The sequence below is a fragment of the Pteronotus mesoamericanus genome, unplaced genomic scaffold (genome assembly GCF_021234165.1).
Source record: "Pteronotus mesoamericanus isolate MK-2021 breed Mesoamerican mustached bat unplaced genomic scaffold, CSHL_Meso_final contig_82, whole genome shotgun sequence".
NCBI classification, from domain to species: domain Eukaryota; kingdom Metazoa; phylum Chordata; class Mammalia; order Chiroptera; family Mormoopidae; genus Pteronotus; species Pteronotus mesoamericanus.
Window position 1 is genome coordinate 31,903,647 of NW_026555265.1, and position 18,960 is coordinate 31,922,606.

Genomic DNA, 18,960 nt, shown 5'->3' on the forward strand with positions numbered 1-18,960 from the left:
CTTTAATCTTGGGTATTGTAATTACAATGTGCCTTGTTGTGTGCTTCCTTGGGTCCAACTTCTTTGGGACTCTCTGAGCTTCCTGGACTTCGTGGAAGTCTATTTCCTTTGCCAGATTAGAGAAGTTCTCCTTCATTATTTTTTCAATTTCTTCCTCTTCCTCTTGTCCTTCTGGCACTCCTATTATTCAGTTGTTGGAACATTTGAAGTTGTCCTGGAGGTTCCTGAGCCTCTCCTCATTTTCTTGAATTCTTGTTTCTTCATTCTGTTTTGGTTGTATGTTTATTTCTTCCTTCTCCAAATTGTTGATTTAAGTCTCGGTTTCATTCCCTTCACTGTTGGTACCTGTGTATTTTTCTTTATTTCACCTTGCATAGCCTTCACTTTTTCTTCTATTTTGAGACCATACTCAACCATTTCTGTGAGCATTCTGATTACTAGTGGTTTGAACTCTGCATTTGATAGGTTGGCTATCTCTTCGTCACTTAGTTGTATTTCTTCTGGCATTTTGATCTGTTCTTTCACGTGGGCCATATTGTTTTGTCTTGGCACTTCTGTTATGTTGTAAGGGGCAGAGCCTTATGTAGTTGCTAGGGCAGGGCAACCCATGTCACTGTGTTGTGGCACTCTATGTGGGGGAGGGGTCAGAGAGGGAATAATGCCACTTTCTTGGCTTTCCACCAGCTTTCAATCACTTTCCCCTCTGCCCACAAGAAAATTGGGCCCTTCTGGTACTGATTCCCAGGTGGGTAGGTTTGTGTATGTTCTAGGACTCCACTGGGGTCCTACACAATGAGCTCTCCTGTGAGGCTGGGAGTTTCTCCTGCCACTGCAACCCCCACAGATTTTTACAGACAGAGGCTTTGAGGCATTCTTTACTCTCATGGGAATCCTGGGTTATGCAGTCTGTCTCACTCCCCAGTTGTGCCTCCATTTAATCTGCACATGAATGTGGAACCGTCTGGGTGAGAGGCCTCACCTAGACCTCTAGCTGCTGCCTTTCCCAGTCCTCCAGCTGATGCCCGTTGCACGTCTTCTCTGCCTGGCTGCCCGCCCCTACCTCTCCTACTGGTCTGGGTGAATGTTTCCTCTTTAACCCCTTGGTTGTCGGACTTCCATACAGTTTGATTTTCTGGCAGTTCTGGTTGTTTTTTATTTTTAACTTTGTTGCTGTCCTTTTGGTTGTGTAGGAGGCAAAGTGCATCTACCTATGCCTATATCTCAGCCAGAAGTGTTACTAAAAAAAAGTTTGAAAAAACTTTAAAAAATAATTTAAATCAGTGATAAGTAATGTGTTCATTTATAAGCACATTTTCTATGGCCCAAAATTCAGTCAATTCTTGTGGTTTTCTTGAAAGCTTTTTAGATCTTTTTCTTTATATGAATGAGGAGACCATATTTGAAAGAGGATCAAAGACCCTATTTTAAATTTAAGTCTAATGTGTCTATTGTTATTCTTTTCTAATTTAAGCAACACAAAACTGGATTCCTTGGGTTTAATTTTAGCAGAGTTTTTAATCCCTAAAGCATACTCTTATACCTGTCTTAATGAGGTAATTGTTGAGATGTATTAAACTAGAGATCTCCAGGTTGAAACTGATAATAAATATGTTAAGACTCGTCATATATAATCTATTCCAGGAGTGTCTTAAAGTTATTACTCTGTTGTACAAGTACTATAAAAAAAATCCCTTCTGAAGGTAAAAACTTAATACTTGGGGACAGAAGATAATTATCAGCATTATATTTGTTTCTTAGGTTGACAAAGGAAGAGCTTCTGGGTATGATCTCTGCAAACAGCAAACTGAGTCATGCTTCCTTATCTCAATTTTTAGAATTTCTTTGATATAAACAGTTTGATACCTAGGAATCTAATTACTTACTGTGAGCACAGTAAAGAGTACTATGATAGCACTGGGTAACTATTAATATCAACCCAGAAATCTCTGTGTTTTAGATGCTATAGTACCTGAAACTTAACTTTAAATCTGCATTTATTTGATATATTGTACATGAACTTCTACTTTTTGCCTCAATGTTTTCTTTGGTTTCAGTGCTTAATAGTGGTAGGAATTTATTTGCTTTCTTGCCCAGACTACTGTTTACCAGCAGAAACAGCAACTGATAGAAATGTATCAAGTGAGTGAAACTGTGAGAAATAGGCCGTGGAAAAAAATGAAAGAAATGGGAACTGCTGAAAGGAACACAAATAGGAAAATTGCAAAGGAATATAGAAACCAACAATGTAGTATAGAAAAAAGTATATGGAATGGTAAGGAAAAGTAAATGAAGCAAAAATCCCAGAAATGCTGAGAGGAAAAAAAAGATATGAAATGCAGAGGAATAAACATTTTGAATGGGGTGAGGCAAAAAAAGGAACAACTTACAGATAAAAGCTTTGTGGAGCTCATAACAGTTGGTTAAAGGTGTGGTTTTACCATTTGTTTAGTTATCTTGTAATAATTAAAATACATCCATTGGTACATCAAATTAAGCTAATAATATTTTAAAAGACTAGATTTTTTTTTCCTTTTAAATCAGACTGCCCCCACACTAACCTCCTTTGTTAGATTTCCCTTATGTCTCCAGAAAAGCAATATCACAGGGATAACTTTTGTTTTTAAATGTTTGATAGAATTTTTGGTACCCAAAAAGTGTTCTGGTACCAGTCCCAATGTGGTGGTGGGGAGTTTCAGTTTCCCCCTCCACCACCAAGCAATTTCATGCAACACCAGCTGGGTGTCCTAATGATCTGTCTTTCTACCTAGAGATAGTGTCAGATCCCACAGGTTAGAGAGTCGGTCCACATCACCATCACCATCCCACTTCAGATCCAACTGCAGATTCAGGTTGTTACCTATGTTTCTGACCTGTCAGCTATAAATCAGAAGTTCCCAACACCCCTCTTTGGGTTTGGTTAATTTGATAGAGCAACTCACAGAGCTTAGGAAAACAGTTTACCTACATTTACCAACCTATTAAAGGGTATGATAAAGGATACAGATAACATCCAATGGAAGAGGTGCGTAGGGCAAGGTATATGAGAAGGGGCACAGAGCTTGTATGGCCTCTCTGGACATGTTGCTCTCCCAGTGCCACCAGGTGTGTATTCCACCAACCCATAGACATGATTGATTAAACCATTGGCCATTGGCATTTTTATGACGGTTCGTTACATGGGCATGATTGATTAAATAATTGGCCATTATCATTTGATTCAACCCCCAGCCTCTCTCCCTTCCCCAGATGTCAGGGGATTGATCTGAAAGTCCTGTGGTTGGTTCCCCTGGCAACCAGCTCCCAACCTTCTGTGCAGTCCTAGAGTCACCTTGTTAGCATAACAAAAGACACCTTTGTTGCTCTCCTCATTTAGGAAATCACAAGACTTTAGGAGCTCTGTGCAGAAAGGGGATGAAGACCAAATATATGTATTTCTTATTATAAATCACTATATCACAGTACCACATATCTCAGTTTAAAAGCGGTGGCCATAGTTTTCCATAGAGTTAAGTTCACTTTCTAAAAGTTAACCAAACTTTTCAGTTCAACTAGATATGAGACCATAATGCCTAAGAAATAAACTTCATTACCAGATTATTTTACTTTCTGCAGGGATCTACAACCCCTGCTGGCAAGAGGAAAAAAAAAACTTCTTTCCCACTCTTATAAATTGTTGACAAAAGCTTTATTTTCTTTTTTCCAAATAAACCTCTGATTTTTATCATTTTTATTCTACAATTAAGAGATGTAAGTTGTGTGAGTTGTTCCCTATTCTGGATGTTTGAGTGTTAGTTTCTAGGTATATTCCTTTGTTTTACACTGAAAAATTCTCTGCCTGACCTGCCTCTTAATTAAGGTAACACTCATTCATATAGTTGTTAAATATATTTTGAGAACATTCTTTCCAGTTATGTTATATATAAAAAATACAAAATGATTATGATATAAGCCCTGTTTTCAAGGACCTAAAAATTTATTGCTTGGGAAAAACAGAAAAGGGAAGAATTCTGTGGAAATCAGTGAAAGTCTCAGAAACTATGTGAGCTCTGAAGCAGGTCTAGAATGATGAAGAATAAAAGTTTGCCTGGTCAAAAGGAAACAAAATAATTATATAAGCATTACAACTTTCTAGGCATCAAGAAAGATCAGTCAAAGAATGAATTTTAACTCCTTGACTTGATAGTTACTTACACAACAGTGTCTGCCTTACTCTTCGTAGGGCAGAAGTATTGCTGACTGTCAGGATTTGGTCAGAGAGGAGTCCCTGCAAATGATGTAAGCAATTTCTTATAGGAATTGGAGCTTAATTGTGGGAGCTGGTTAAGCAGTCTATAAAAATTGTTTATAATTGGGTCCCTACTTCCTGGGTGGAGCTCAAAGGTAGCAGGACCAATGGTGAGGACAAGAGGTGGGAGGGAACAAAGGTGCACTGGAACCTGGAAGTAGATGTAGGAACCACATCTTTCTATTGCAGGGACAAAAGGGAAAAAAAAAAATTGCAGGGTTTATCCAGAAAGTATACAGCCATGTGTTATGAAAAAGAAAGATGTTCACTGCAGAAGGTAGAGGACATCAGAAATATTTTACATAGGACAATGATGCCTCAGTCTCCTTCAAAGCAGGTACCCTGGGGCCTCACACAGTTCTCCCAGTGCCTCTTCCACTGTTCAAAACACTGCAAAATCCTTCGTTGAAATTGCCATCAGCTGCCCTGTTGTATTTTCCTGAATCTCATCAACTATCTGAAATCTCTTCCCTTTCCTAAGTGATTTCATTTTTGGGAAAAGCCAGAAGTCTCAGGGCACCAAATCTGGGATGTAGTGGGGCTAAGTCACCTGGGTGATTTGCTGTTTTGCCAAAAAACTGCACAAGATGTAGGGCATGAGCAGGTGTGGTGTTGTGATGAAGCTGCCAATCACCAGTTGCCCATAGGTGTGGCTGTTTTGGTCATACTGTATCTCTCAACCAACAAAGAACATTGAGGTGTAGTACTCCTTTTTAATTTTTTGTCTGGGAGGGGCATACTCATGATGGACAGCACATTCCCAATCAAAAAACACAGTTAACATGGTCCTGCTACAACTTTGCCCTGCCTTCTTCAGGTGTGGAGAACCAGGCAACTTCCATTGGATGATGGGGCCTTCATTTCCAGATCATAGCCATAGACCCATGATTCATCTCCGGTTATGACCTTCTTGAGGAAATCTGGTTCATTGGTAGCAGTTTGAATCAAGTCATTAGCAACTGCAGCACAATGTTCCTTCTGTTCTGGTAGCAGAAGCTGCACAATGAACATTACCATGACATGTTTCATGTCAAGATCTCAGACACAGTAGTGTTTGGAATTCCCATATTGGCTTCCAGTTCTCACACTGTCAGTCACTGATCTTTGTTCATTGCATCATGTACAACATTCTCAGATGTTCTGCTTGTTGTATGCCTTCCAGAACATGGATCACTTTCAACAAATCCTCAACCATCTTTGAAGTACTTGTGCCACACTTTTATTTGCGCTGAACTCATTGTATCATCTGTGAAAGCCTTCTGAATCACTTGAATAGTTTGCAAGGAGGAATGTTCAAGCTTAACATAAAATTTGATGCAGATTTGTTGCTCTACTGGCTCAGTCATTTTGAATGTGATGGCCACACAGTACACATGCTCACTCAAGAGTGTCTACCACCCCCACTGACTAGTACAGTGAGGTCGTCGTTGTTCACACGTGCACATTCCTTGTCCACTCTCCTTGGCTTCCAGGTCACATCAATGTGGTGCAAACCGTTCACATTATGTTAACAGTGGCCGGACTTTATCCAGATAGACTTCCTATATATTAATACTTTTCCTCTCACCTTCTAAGTTCTTCTGACTGGGTTAATTATCAAATTTAGAGAGATTAACAGAAAAAAATCAAATTTTTAGTATGTGTGTGTGGAATTCATATCGGCATGAAGACTCCATGAAAATTTCAAAGACAGGCACCATTGGGTGTATAAGACATTTTTGGACAAAGGAGAACGGACAGGAACAGGGTATGAGATAAAAGTGAGAATGGACAATTTACAGGAAGTTGAGGAAGAGTGGAACAATGCATGGTGGGAAAATTCTTGCTAGGCAGCCCAGAAACAATGGGAGTCAGGGCTATCTAGCTAACAGGCTTAGAGTCTTCCTGCAAGGGTGGAGTTTCTTAAGGTTACTATGCCAAGCCTCCCTTCCCCAAAGCAGGTTTCTCTTCTGAATCTCTGGGGCAGGAAAAGGGGGTGGTTCAAAGGTTCTTTCTAAGACTTGCGTCTTAATAAACAGCTTCAAATCAATATCCCAAAAAGACAGCAATAGGGTGGCAAAACTTTGGTCCCTGTACTGTCCCCAGAACCTGCATAGATAAGTCTCTTACCACCACCAAGCATCCGACTTTAATGACCTGGGTGATCTGTGGAAGCCTGGGGTGTTTCCTCATGGACCTGCATAGGGCCCTAGTTTAGGATTCAGAGAAGTCAAAGGAAGATCCTGTGATTCACACCCCACCCACAGTGAATCTGTAGCAACATGTGGGTACACCAATCTACATGTTCATTTCAAGGAATTTTGACAGTTACATAGGCATGTGTAACCCACAACCCTATCCAGTATAGAACATTTTCATCACCCCAGAAAGATTCCTAGTGCTCCGTTAGAATCCATTCACATCACTCACCAGAGGCAACCACTGCTCTGATGTCTTTTACTATGGATTAACTTTGCCCATTCTCAAACTATGTAAAAATGTAATCAAACATGTACTCTTCTTTTTTTTAATTTGGGACTTTTCCCTCAGCATGTTTTTTAAGTTTATTCATATTGTTTTTATCAGAAGTTTGTTCCATTTTATTAGGTGAGGTATGAAAGCAAAATCTTTGTTTTTGGACTGAACCCTGTTGCCCACACAAAAATGTTTACTCCTAGGTGCTTGAACGAGGCTTGAGGACCCTGACTTATCTCTGTAAGAGCTGCCTCTTCAGGGATACTTTTTTATCGCTACTTCACTTTAGGGCACAGAATCTGTTGACTTTTCTAACCCTGCAAGGCCCAAATTACTAAATTTTTAGTCAATTTAGATTATAATCCACAGGCAGAGAGCCTTGCTTAGCAGAGCTATATTCCTTCCATCTCTGCTTCCAAATTCCCAAGATCTTTACTGAACTTTCTCTCATTAACACATATTAATGTTTTGAGATTTTCTTCTGGTCATCCTAAAGTTATATATATATATATATATATGCTTTGTTTAGCATGTGATCTTTCAAGATATCATAAATATCAATTTTATTCAGTGTTTTTCACTGGCATAATAAAGGTTATTGGTTGTATTAGAGTTTTTCAGATAAACAGAATCAAAAGGGTTGGGTGGGTGGGTAGGGGGGGTTTGTGTGTGTGTGTTTAAAGGAATTGACTCACATGGTTATGGAGGCTGACAAGTTCAAAATCTGCAGGATGGGTCAGTGGCCTGGAGATCCAGAAAAGACTGGATGTTGTAGGTCATGGCTGAAGGCTGTCTGCTGGCTGAATTCCTCCCTGTTTAAGGGAGGTCAGTCTTTTGTTCTTTTCAGGCCTTCAGCTGACTGGATCAAGCCTACCCACATTATTGAGGGCAGTCTGCATTACTCAAAGTCCACCAATTTAAATGTCAACTATAGCTGAAAATACCTTCACAGAAACATCCAGAATAATGTTTAATCAAATATCTGAGCACCATGGCCCAGCCAGGTTGACACATAAAATTAGTAGTCATAGGCTTTCTAGCCTATAGTATTTGTTAAGTAAAAGTCTGAGTAGGCTTTCAAGGGTTCTTCTGGCAAGCAGTTGATTGCCAGATTCCACAACCATCAGGGACTGAGGCCCCATCTATGTTCCACCTCATGGTCCAGGGTTGCTATGCCAGCTCTTGGTATTTAATCTGTGTTTCAACTTGGAGGAAGGAGCAAAAAAGCATAACTCACATTACTTTCACTCATATCTCCTGAGTCAGACTTAGTCATTACTACCTTTAGTGAAAAGCAGTTTAGGAAATTAGCCTTATCTGTGCTCAATTAAACATCCCATTACTACTGAAGAAAATGAGAACACATACTGAGGAACAATTAGAAGTATTGGGTTGGTCAAAAAGTCTGTATGGTTTTTCCCTTAAAATAAAACACATTTTTTTCATTTTTACCAATAACTTTATTGATTTGGATATTTTGAGTATGTCACATGTGATGTAACGTTACTATCTCATGCATGATACAATGTTGATTGTTCTCCATGTCTCAGTTTGTTCACTATCAACTTCAGCTGGTCTACCCAACTGTGAAGCATTGTCCAGGGAGAAATCTCCAGCACAAAACTTCGCAAACCAATTTTGACACATTCAGTCAGATACTGCACCTTCTCCATACACGGCACAAATCTTTATTTGTTTGCATTTCAGTTGTGTTTTTACATTTCTTGAAATAATAAAACATAACATGCCAAAAATGTTGAGCATTTTCCCTCACCTTCAATATTAAAATGGCTACACAGAACTTCACCAGTTTTGGTGTTTGGTGTTTTTTTTTAAATGCATGTTGATATGACAGCTGTAACAATAAAATCTAACAAAATTGTTTTGAATGAAGTTAAAGACAAGTAAGCATTACTGGAGCCATCTTACAGAAAAAAAAAAGAATTTTTTGGCCAACCTAGTATTTGTCACAAGTTAGAAATCCCTTCATCAAAGAGTACTGGAGGATGCAAAGAAAATTAGCAAGAAAATCCTTTAGCAAGAAAACCAATTTGAAAGATTTTACAATGGTCAAGAAATAGATGACAAAGGCCTCAACTAAGTGAATGGGAAGGGAATAGAGATGTGGTTAGATTTGCAAGATAGTTTCAATGGAGAATTAATATAATTTGGTGATTGATTGGCTCAAGAGTGGGAAGGAAAAGAACATGTCAAGGATAAGTGTGGTTAAGAGCACACAACATACAGCTCTGGTGTCAGGATTTGAATCCTCTTTTGGACAGTTACTATTTTTACAAATTGAGTGGACTTGTACAAGTTTCTTAACTCTCTTACCTTGGTTTTCTTCTCTGCAAAGCGAGAATGATTAATTCATGTCTTGAAACTTAATGGAAAGATTGAATGAAATAACCTATGTAAAACATCTAACTTTGGCAAAAAAGATAAAGCAAGGATTAAGTTCTAGGGAAGACTGATATTTAAGGGATAGGGAGAATTGGTACAGAAGGAGGTCAGAAGAGAACTTCAGAGTCATGTCCAGGAAGCCAAAGTGATACAAAGTTTTCTGAAGCTGCCGATGAATAACAGGCTCCAATAGTATAATAAGATGAGGGCTGCAAATGAGCCTTTCAGCTTAGACTGGTTTATACTCATTTTATCAACAAGCTTCTGAGGAAAATAGATATTTTAATCTACTTTTTAGAGTTGTGGAAACAAAATTCGGGTAAATGAATTACAAGGTTATTTGGAATAATTACCAAATTATTCAGAATTTTAATGAAGTAACTACCTTTGAGTTTCTAACTGTTGAGTCTAATTCGTTAAAATTTTTTAAAACTATGATTTAGATGTCAGTGTGTGATGAAGGGGTTTGGATTATGTCTCAGCATGAGGTATTTGCTTTCATTTATTTCATCATAAATTCTGTGCAGTGGCACTTTGATAGGTGAAAGGTGTATGCTCTGTGAAAGAAGCAGGTAGCCAAAATTCTCAGGTCATAGCTTCAGTCCTATAAACTCTTAGGGTTTTTTTGTGTTAAAAGTGTCTAAAAGTTTTACCTTTAATGAGTATTTGGGACAGTTGGGAAGATAAAATGTATGCATGCAGTACTCTCTGTTTTATTGCCCCAGATTCCACACTTATTTTAGCAGTGGTAATATTTGCTTCAGGGCATGTAGCACTGGAAAAGCTTGCAGTCCCCAAAAAGCTTTAGATTAGCGTGGCAGTTTTTGTGCTGCATTAATTGGCTGTGTTAACTTCAGGCAGGTCACCGAGTCTTTGTGACTCTCCATTTGATAAATTGGTCAGACTGTTTACCCTGTACACCTCATAAAGTTTTATTAAGACTCCATGTGTGAGGCTCTCTTTAAATTAAGCCTCAAATAAACATAAGGTAATATGATTAATTAGGCTGATCACTTGTCCTTCACTCGTTAATATACGATCAGCATCTCATTTGTTTCCTGGACCAAGTCTACATTCCCATTGATTCAGGAATATTCTATTCTATTCTATTCTTTAAAAAAAAGAAAGAAAGAATTTCCTCTTTGAGGAATATTCTGTGTGTGTGCAGTGTTCTTTGGAAGCATATCACCTTTTCAGTTTTGGATTTAATTAAATTGTCATTTGGGCGGTAGGATACAAAGACTGACAGTATCTTTACATTTTACACAATTATATAACTGTTTTCTACATAAGTTGCAAGAGACCTTATAAAATAGCTTTATATAGAACCTCTAAAATATTAATTGAATATTAAATGGTTACAAGAAACCAATTGCAGAATTGATGCTCCTGTAATTTTAATTTTTAAAAATTACTACAATCTTAGTTGATTTAAAAAATGTTTAATGCTAGAGTTTCTAAGATGGGGGGACAGACTTGCTAATATTGTGGCAATAAAGGATCTTTAAATCTATTTCTCTTGATTGCTTCCCCATATTTACACCTGAACGAATGGTAGCTATTGCCTTGATGCTTTAATAGTAGTGGAAAGGACAGGAAGAAAGACAAAGAATAACTGTACTAATCACAGTAATGTTTAGCTATAAAAACTGCTCCAGACTATATCCATCTATGATTGCTTTACTTCTGCATCCCAGATTGTAGGAGAGACAGTGATTGCAACTTGAAACATGTAAAGAAGTCACATACCTCCTGATATTGAATCATGAAGAATAATGAAAATGGGGAAAATTAGTTTCTGCTTTGGACAAAAGATGGCACTATTGCTGTGCTGATTGTTTTCTTCTGCAATTTAGGCTCAGTCTTTTTAAATGCAGAAAATAGTTAAATTTAGTGATCTAATTAACACTGACCCTCCCAACTGAACGCCAAATTTCTAACCAAGGACCTGAAGAATAGACCAGAAAAGTGGAATTTATGTTTTAAAAATGTGTTATGTTGTTTTAATTGCTATTCATAAAAATAACATTCTCTGAGGTTCAGAGATTTGCCATAGGAACAACAGGACAGCCTCCTGCATCATGTTTTCAATTATCGTTAAGTTTGAAATACCCTCCCTCCCTTTGGAACTTTGACAGCTGTCAGGGTTCCAAGATGTTCTAGTTTTTTGTTTGTTTAGTTTTTCAAGGTCATGGAACTTATGCTTTCATTAAAATAATACTTCTTCAAGATATTAAAATCAGGTAATTATTTTTCTTTTATTTTCCTGAGTCATCAGGCATTACCGATAGTTGGAAAGCTACATGGACTAGCATAGGAATGTAAAAGTGGTCTCTCTTCTTCTGCTGGGAAAGCAGTACGTGCTCATCTTATTTCTAAGCCAGTATCTTAAATAACTCTTGGGACTTGGTTCTCTATTTTTCTCTAAGCAGATCTTTCAAGGATGGAAAAATGCAGTGGAAAGCACTGAACAAAATGACAAATGAACTCCTGAAAAAGTGGCTTTATTATTGATTGAACAAAGTGTTCTTTTAAAAATAACAAACATACAAATTAAAACACCCTTTTGCCAGGGGCGGGGGACGGTTTAGTGCTGAGGAGCAACTGGAGTATTGAGAGAACGTGAAACAGTCCAGTTTTCCTTCTTATTTTGTTTTAGAATAAGGAAACACTGATGGACTCCTTCATGTAAACTGCAGATTTGCCTATCTGATGCTTTCCAAAGTTAACATTTAAATGGTTTACTTTAAAAAAATAATTAAATTAAGCTTTCATCAAATAACAATGGGGCTAGTTTTTCATGTCCATATAGTACAGAAGATACTTCTAGCTCATTTGAATCTAAAATAAAAAGTCTTATTCAAAAACCTTTGAGGCCAGATGTGTTTCAGAATTCCTTTTTTTTTTTTTTTTTTTTTTTGCTTTATATTTATTTATTTATTTTGTCCTCACCCAAGGACTTGCTTATTGATTTTAGAGAGAGGAAAAGGAGGAGAAAGAGAGGGAGAGAAACACCGATGCGAGAGGGAAACATTGCTGGTATGGGCCTCTGCTGGAGACCGAACCCAATACCTACGCATGTGCCTTGATCAGAATCAAACCCTCAACCTTTTGGTTTACAGGGTGATGCTCCCACTAACTGATCCACACTGGCCAGGGCTTTTTGTTTGTTTTTAAAAAGGTAATAATATACATATTTGGTATATCACCTTGCCCATTAGTGTCTGGGGCAACACCTTGTAATCAAACAATGTGTTTTCAGCAAAACATATGAATAAGTTATATCACAGGGGTTAAGTATTGACCATAAATAGCTTTATATCAATTTAGGTCACATTTTGAGGCCAAATGACTTTTCTACAAACTTAAGAAAAAAGTGTAAGTTGCAGAGCTTTTGGGTTTCATAATAGTTATATTAGAGATAGTAGACCTGAAGTACCATTCCAGGTACTCTGTGAACTGCCAAAAATGAGTAAGGTTTTCTGTTTGTAAATAGGGAAATTTTAATTTACCATTATATTCTATTTAATTGCTTTATTTTTTAGAATACATTTTGATCTGTTAACTAGGTGGTTCAAGCACAGAATGCATTTCAGCCGATTCCATAATACACTGAAAGACAAAGATTTGAAGAATTTTATACAGCCAATCTCTGCCATAAAGCAACAGGGTATCTGGCATACATTCTTTTTCTGTTAGGAACACTTGGGGTAAAAGAATTTCCCATTCTATTTTATGCTGTGTTATTAATCAAGGTCAGCTTTATTTCCTACAAACAGTGTTGTGAGATAGAATCTTACTTTAAGAAGAGCTAAGCCTAATCAGCACTTAGGTAGGAGGTTTCTGAGGAAAATATATATGTTTCAGGAAAATAATAGAAGGGTCATATTATGTGGCAAGTCTGCTTCCTTTAGAAATGCTTCCCCCAGCTCTGCATTACAGTTGGACATTGTATGTTGAATAATGTATAAAACCCAAAATAATGTCTACTAGTTCCCATTTCAGTTTGAAGTGTTAGGTTTGCCTTCTATGTAATCTGATCAAAATACTTTTGCTTCATCTACTGTAGTTAGTCATGACATCTTTTTCTGACTTCTACTGGTAAGGATGATTAGAAAGTTCTGCTAACCCACTTTTAGCATCAGTTACAGTTCAATGGTAAAGAATACATGTCAGTCATAATACAACTTGTTTTTTTAGTAATTTCATGCAATGTAGTGCTCTAGCACAGGTGACAAATAACCCATTACTCATCGTTAAGCCATAAAACTTACAATCATTGAGAAGTCAAAGGACACAGCTGATTTGGAGATTAGCAGAGTATATCATTATGCCGGAATGGATGTTGCTTAATTGTTTGGTTTTCCTTCATCTTATTAAAAAAACGAACAAACAAACAAACAAAAAACCAGAACAACTTTGCTCTGGCGAGGTGGCTCAGTGGTTGGAATGTTGTGCTGTACACCAAAAGGTTGCAGGTTCAATCCCCAGTCAGGGCACATATGGGAAGCTACCAATTGATGTTTCTCTTTCACATCAATGTTTTTCTCTCTCTCCCTTCCTCTCTCTAAGATGAATAAACATTTCCTCAGGTGAGAATTAAAAAAAAAGAATAACTTTGCATGGCACAGAAATTTACACAGAAAGCATAGAGAATCCTTTGCCTTCCATTAGAACCTACCAGCTCTAACGTGTCCTGTTTTTCTCCTCTAATCCTGCCTTATCTTTCTATATGGTCATTACCACAACTTTTCCAGTGTATTAGTGCTATTCAAGTCTCTAACTTCTAAATGTTTTTTTCATCCTCCAGAATTTAAAATGTCTTACTGGGCTTGTTAAGAACTACTAAGCAGTATCATTCTTCCATTCTTACCATTTTTCTCCTGAAGCAACACAACCTTTCCCACGGCTTACTGTCTTTCTTGCAACTACATATATAGTCTTTTTATGATATGGATGAAAAACCTATACTACAATAGTTACTAGATTCTGATGGACTCTTAAAAATGTCTGAATTTTATGGAAGCAGATGATTTATCCTAGGCCTTACTGTAGTGGGCAGAGTACTGTACATTTAGGTCCTTATATTTTAGGGATGTGTTAACTTTCACTTATATTATAAAACACATAATAAATTTATCTTTTGGTTTTTATTGGAATATTAGTACCAGAAGTATTGGTTTTTAAATCATTGAACTAATTTGACTATAGGGTTGTTAAATACTCCAGCCTTAATTAAAATTGAGCACCTAGGGCCATTTTTGTATCAAAAGCAAAAAAACTTTTATGTGCATTGGTAAATGCTAAAATAGAGATAGATTTATATTTTCTCCACAGCCAGTAGTGGACCTCAGTGTGAACTGGTTCAATTTATGAGAAAGATGCCTTCTATGGCATAAAATAATTCTTAGCATAGAAAAGTCTTGGCTTTATGAACCCTGGGAGTTAGTTTTTTGTGTTTTTTTTTTTCTCATTGTCTGTTTTCCCTGATCTTTAAATACAAATTATGGTACTTTTAAAATCTACAACTACTACAAGCCAAAGGATAGAAATGGTTTTTAAAGAACAGTCATCAGCAGCAAAACAGCAATAAGCCATTTGACAAGAACCCCTAACATTTTGCCCTACGGTGTTGAGATTAATCCAATTTCTAAGAAAGCCTTTCTAAACAATTTCCTTGTTTAGAAATTAATGAGATCAGTAAAGTTACACCAACCTAATTTTAGAAAGATAAGTTATGAACGTTGGAATGAAAACAAAGCAGAAGAGTCAGCCAACATTGGCAACATTGGATAAATTAATTTAAATTTGCATCAAGCCAGAAACATATTTGTAAATGACAAGGCTTCTATGTACTTTTGTACAACTGTAATGAGAATGAATTATACTTACTCAATTAGGCATTGGCTTTGCTAATTGTGGAACTAGGATTAAATGCTATAAATTTACAGATAATCTACATTCAAACCTTCATATATTCCTTGTGTAGTAATCTAACTTTTTAAAAAACAAATCTTGTATCCATTACTGTAGTCAGTAGAAAATGATCCAAAATGAGTATAGTTGTAACTTATACAATTTTAGCAAAATCTCCTAATGCCTTAGGAGATTTTTATTTAAATCATTATTTAAAAACATAAAAATACCATCGCAAGTATACATTTGTTTCTTATCACTGCTATAACAAATTACCACAGTCTTACACTTATAGAGGTCATGACTTCAAAATCAAGGTGCAGAAAGAGCTACAGTTACTTCTGGAAACTCTAGGGTAGTGCAATAGCCTGAATGCATGTGGCCCCTCCCACCCCGCTCCTTGCCCAAAATTTATATGTGGAACTCCTAATCCCAAAGGTGATGCTATTAGGTAATGGAGACTTTGGGATGTAATTAGGTTATTACGATGGAGCCCTCATGAGTAGGATTAGTTCCCTTATAAAAAAGGCTACGGAGAGGTCCTTCTCCTTTTGCCATGGGAGGGCACAGTGCCCATCTATGAGGCAGGAAGCAGGTCTTCACCAGATGTCAGACCTTCCAGTGCCTTGATCTTGGACTTCCCAACCTCCAGAACTGTGAGAAATATATGCTTATATAATATATGCATTATAAATATATGCCCATCTATGGTTATGTTTGTTATAGCAGCCTAAAAGGGTAGAGCCTGTTGATAATCATTTCCTTACTTTACCACCTTCTAGAGACAGCTCACATTCCTTGGCCCTTGGCCAGCAACCCTGTCATTCCAGCCTTAGCATCAGTCATCACCTTTCTTCCTGATTCTCCTGCTTCCCTTTCCCATTTGTAAGGATCTTTGTGATCACCTTAGGCCCACTCATAATCCAGAATGATCTTTCCATCTTAAGAGCCTTAATTTAGTGACATCTGCAGATACCATAGTTTTGCTATGTAGATCTTTATTATAAATCTTAGTTATTGGGATGTGCTCTTGTTGTTTAATATAGATGTGAGACATGGGGCTGACTGTACTCTTAAATCCAACAGAGGTTCTGGAACATGAGTTCTTTTTCTTTTTTTAAAGTTATTGATTAGTAATTGCTCTGAGGTTTCACCACAGCAGCAGGACTAAAACTTTTCAAGTTTATGTCTCAGTGGATGACCTTGCCTCCCTCTCCGCTATTCTTACCAAGGCTGTTTATCGTGAACCTTTATTTACCTTAAGACATCCTGGTTCCATGTTCATGCTCCCATCCAGTTTCCGATGAAGAGCTGAACCCCACCTTTTCAAAGGCCAGCTTCACTTGCACTCTGACGCCTGGGACTGCTCTTCTGCTGCATCTGCATTCGCAAATATGTGTAGGTTTTCCCTTCAAAAACAAACAAACAAACAAACAAACAAACATCCTTTCTTCTCATAAGCTCCACTTTCAACTAGTGAAGTCTTAATTTCTTTTCTAATGTCTGCCTCGTTTTAAATATAGGCATTCTCTGAGTGTCTGTCTTTAGTCTGGTTTTTTTCTTGCTCTTTTTCTGGGAAATCCTACTTAGTCACATGACTTCCACTATCACAGAGCCCTAACCCCCTTCCTGAAGTTCAGCAGCTCCACACCACCTATGCATGTGTACCACTCAGTGCAGCCAGAGACAAACCCATTATTTCATATTCTACTCCTGTCTGCCTATCTTAAAAGAACAAAACAGCAAACCAAATACACACTGTCTTTCCCATGTTCATTGATTTGATTACCATTTTCCTAGCCATCCACAGATACATTAAAAGGAAATAGTGGTAAGGCTAGAAAACATCCAAAGTTATTGCAGTGCAAGTCAGAGTAAGTTTAGTTTCAAGTATGTAAGTTTCCTTGACCTCAGACCCCGTGGTTTGCTTTTAATGTACCTAACCAATCTCATGTGTTTTCCTGATTACGTGCAGGTCTGCGATTAAGGCATTACGCCCTGGAGGGTTACTTGTGTACTCTACATGCACACTTTCCAAGGCAGAAAATCAAGATGTGATCAGTGAAATTTTAAATTCCTACAGTAACATCATGCCTGTGGACATTAAAGAAATGGCAAGGACTTGCTCCCAGGACTTCACATTTGCTCCCACCGGCCAGGAATGTGGACTCTTGGTGATTCCAGAAAAGGGCAAAGCCTGGGGCCCGATGTATGTAGCCAAATTGAAAAAATCATGGACTGTGTGAAATTAGTGTTGTGAATTTTATAAACCATGTCGATTTATTTTCCTGGTCTCTACATGTTAACATTTAAATAATTATGGAGTTGCTATCTCTGCGTCTGCTTTGGAATCTTATTTAGTTAATATTCTAGCATCTCAGAGATTAGGCTTAAGAATTTTCCAGGTGTATATTTTTCTAGAAATATATGTATAATCATGATTTAAGGTGGTGCAGATGGTATTTGTTCTGTATAATAAATCTGCTGTCTTTTCCTTCGCATTTTGTAGTTAAATTAATCTACCTGGTTTTATGCATAGAATGTTTAGAAATACATTTTGTCCATGATGTTGGTACATTGAACCTTTAAAAAGGCACATTTACTGGCCCCCTTATAATTTTTCTCCTTATAAAAATATAGGTTCTTCAGAGTTTTCCTCCTTCTTTTTCAATAAATGATTGGTATTCTGAGACTAACTTCTTAAGCAGCACTATTTCTAGGTCTAGCAAAAAAAGTTTCTTATTTGCTAAGTTGTTTTTTGTCAAGGACCATCTTCTGTTTATTGCAAAGGTCAGTGACTCTAATGACACCAGCTTTATTTCTCTACTTTTTTGTATTCACAACTACAAACTGAAAGGGTAAATTATGTTGAAAGGCCATTAGAACAGCAGATTCACATGCACATGTTTGACTTTCGACATTCAGCTTGTAGAATAATGGAGTCTCTCCAGCAGACTATAAAGCAAGTACTCGAAACAAAACCAGAATGATTAATAACTGCAATAACTGAACTATATTTGGAGAGTTTTGTTACATAATTGCAGTTATAATGAGCATTACAGAATCTGATTATCTTACAGTTGCAATCTGGAGGGGCTTTTTATTTCACTCTGCTATGAAATGTTATATGAGAGTGTGATGTCACATATTAATGCACAAGAGGGAGCTGCCTAATGAGAGTGGATTATACTATTACCAAAACCCAATACATTTACTAAGTGGCTCTCCCTGTTCACATGTATCCAGGGAATACTGTGCACATTTCTGTATACATACTTGGGGTTTTAGTTTCAGGTTTGGATCATGTGTTTTCTCTAGAAATTGTTTCACTTAGAGTCCAAACATATTTTTTCCAACTATTAAAAAAAATATGTAGCATACTTCAAAAGATTGTATCTATTTGGAAATTAGCTTTAAAAGAAAAACTCTTGACTACATAAAATTCTGCTGAAGTTGAATCCTTTTGAATTGTTTATTATATTCTATGCACTTAAACTAGAACTATTTGCTCATTAACTTTTTTGTTTGTTTTGCAAGCATATACAAATGGGTTCCTATAATTGGGAAGTCCTAAGAAGAATGTTTGTTTTATACCTTTACTTCATTAACCATTTTTTTCTTTAAACCTAATCAATATGTTAAAAGAAAACCTGGATCTCTTAGACTCAATCAGATATACCATGTTAATATAAAAGATTAATGATAATAGAAAAGATATTTATTTGTGTGTGTGTGCTTATTGGTTTCTTTGTTTGTATGTTTGAAATACTGTCTTTAGAAACTATAGGTTTAAAATGTGCATTGATTCTGAGTAGGTTAAACACAAAGTAAATTTTTACAGTACACTTTGTTGAATGTCATTATTTTCCCAACATATTACCATGAAACCTATCCTGAGTATT

General features: G+C 37.0%; 1 protein-coding gene across 1 annotated transcript in view; it reads left to right on the forward strand.

The window, feature by feature from the left end:
• The window catches only part of NSUN3 (NOP2/Sun RNA methyltransferase 3), a 64,934-nt gene extending 47,593 nt beyond the window's left edge, over nucleotides 1-17,341 (forward strand). The window contains exon 6 of the mRNA XM_054585252.1: nucleotides 17,034-17,341. Within this exon, the coding sequence (XP_054441227.1) occupies nucleotides 17,034-17,304 (271 nt within the window). The 3' untranslated portion in view covers nucleotides 17,305-17,341. The remainder of the gene's footprint in view (nucleotides 1-17,033) is intronic.
• The last annotated feature ends 1,619 nt before the right edge of the window (nucleotides 17,342-18,960 follow it).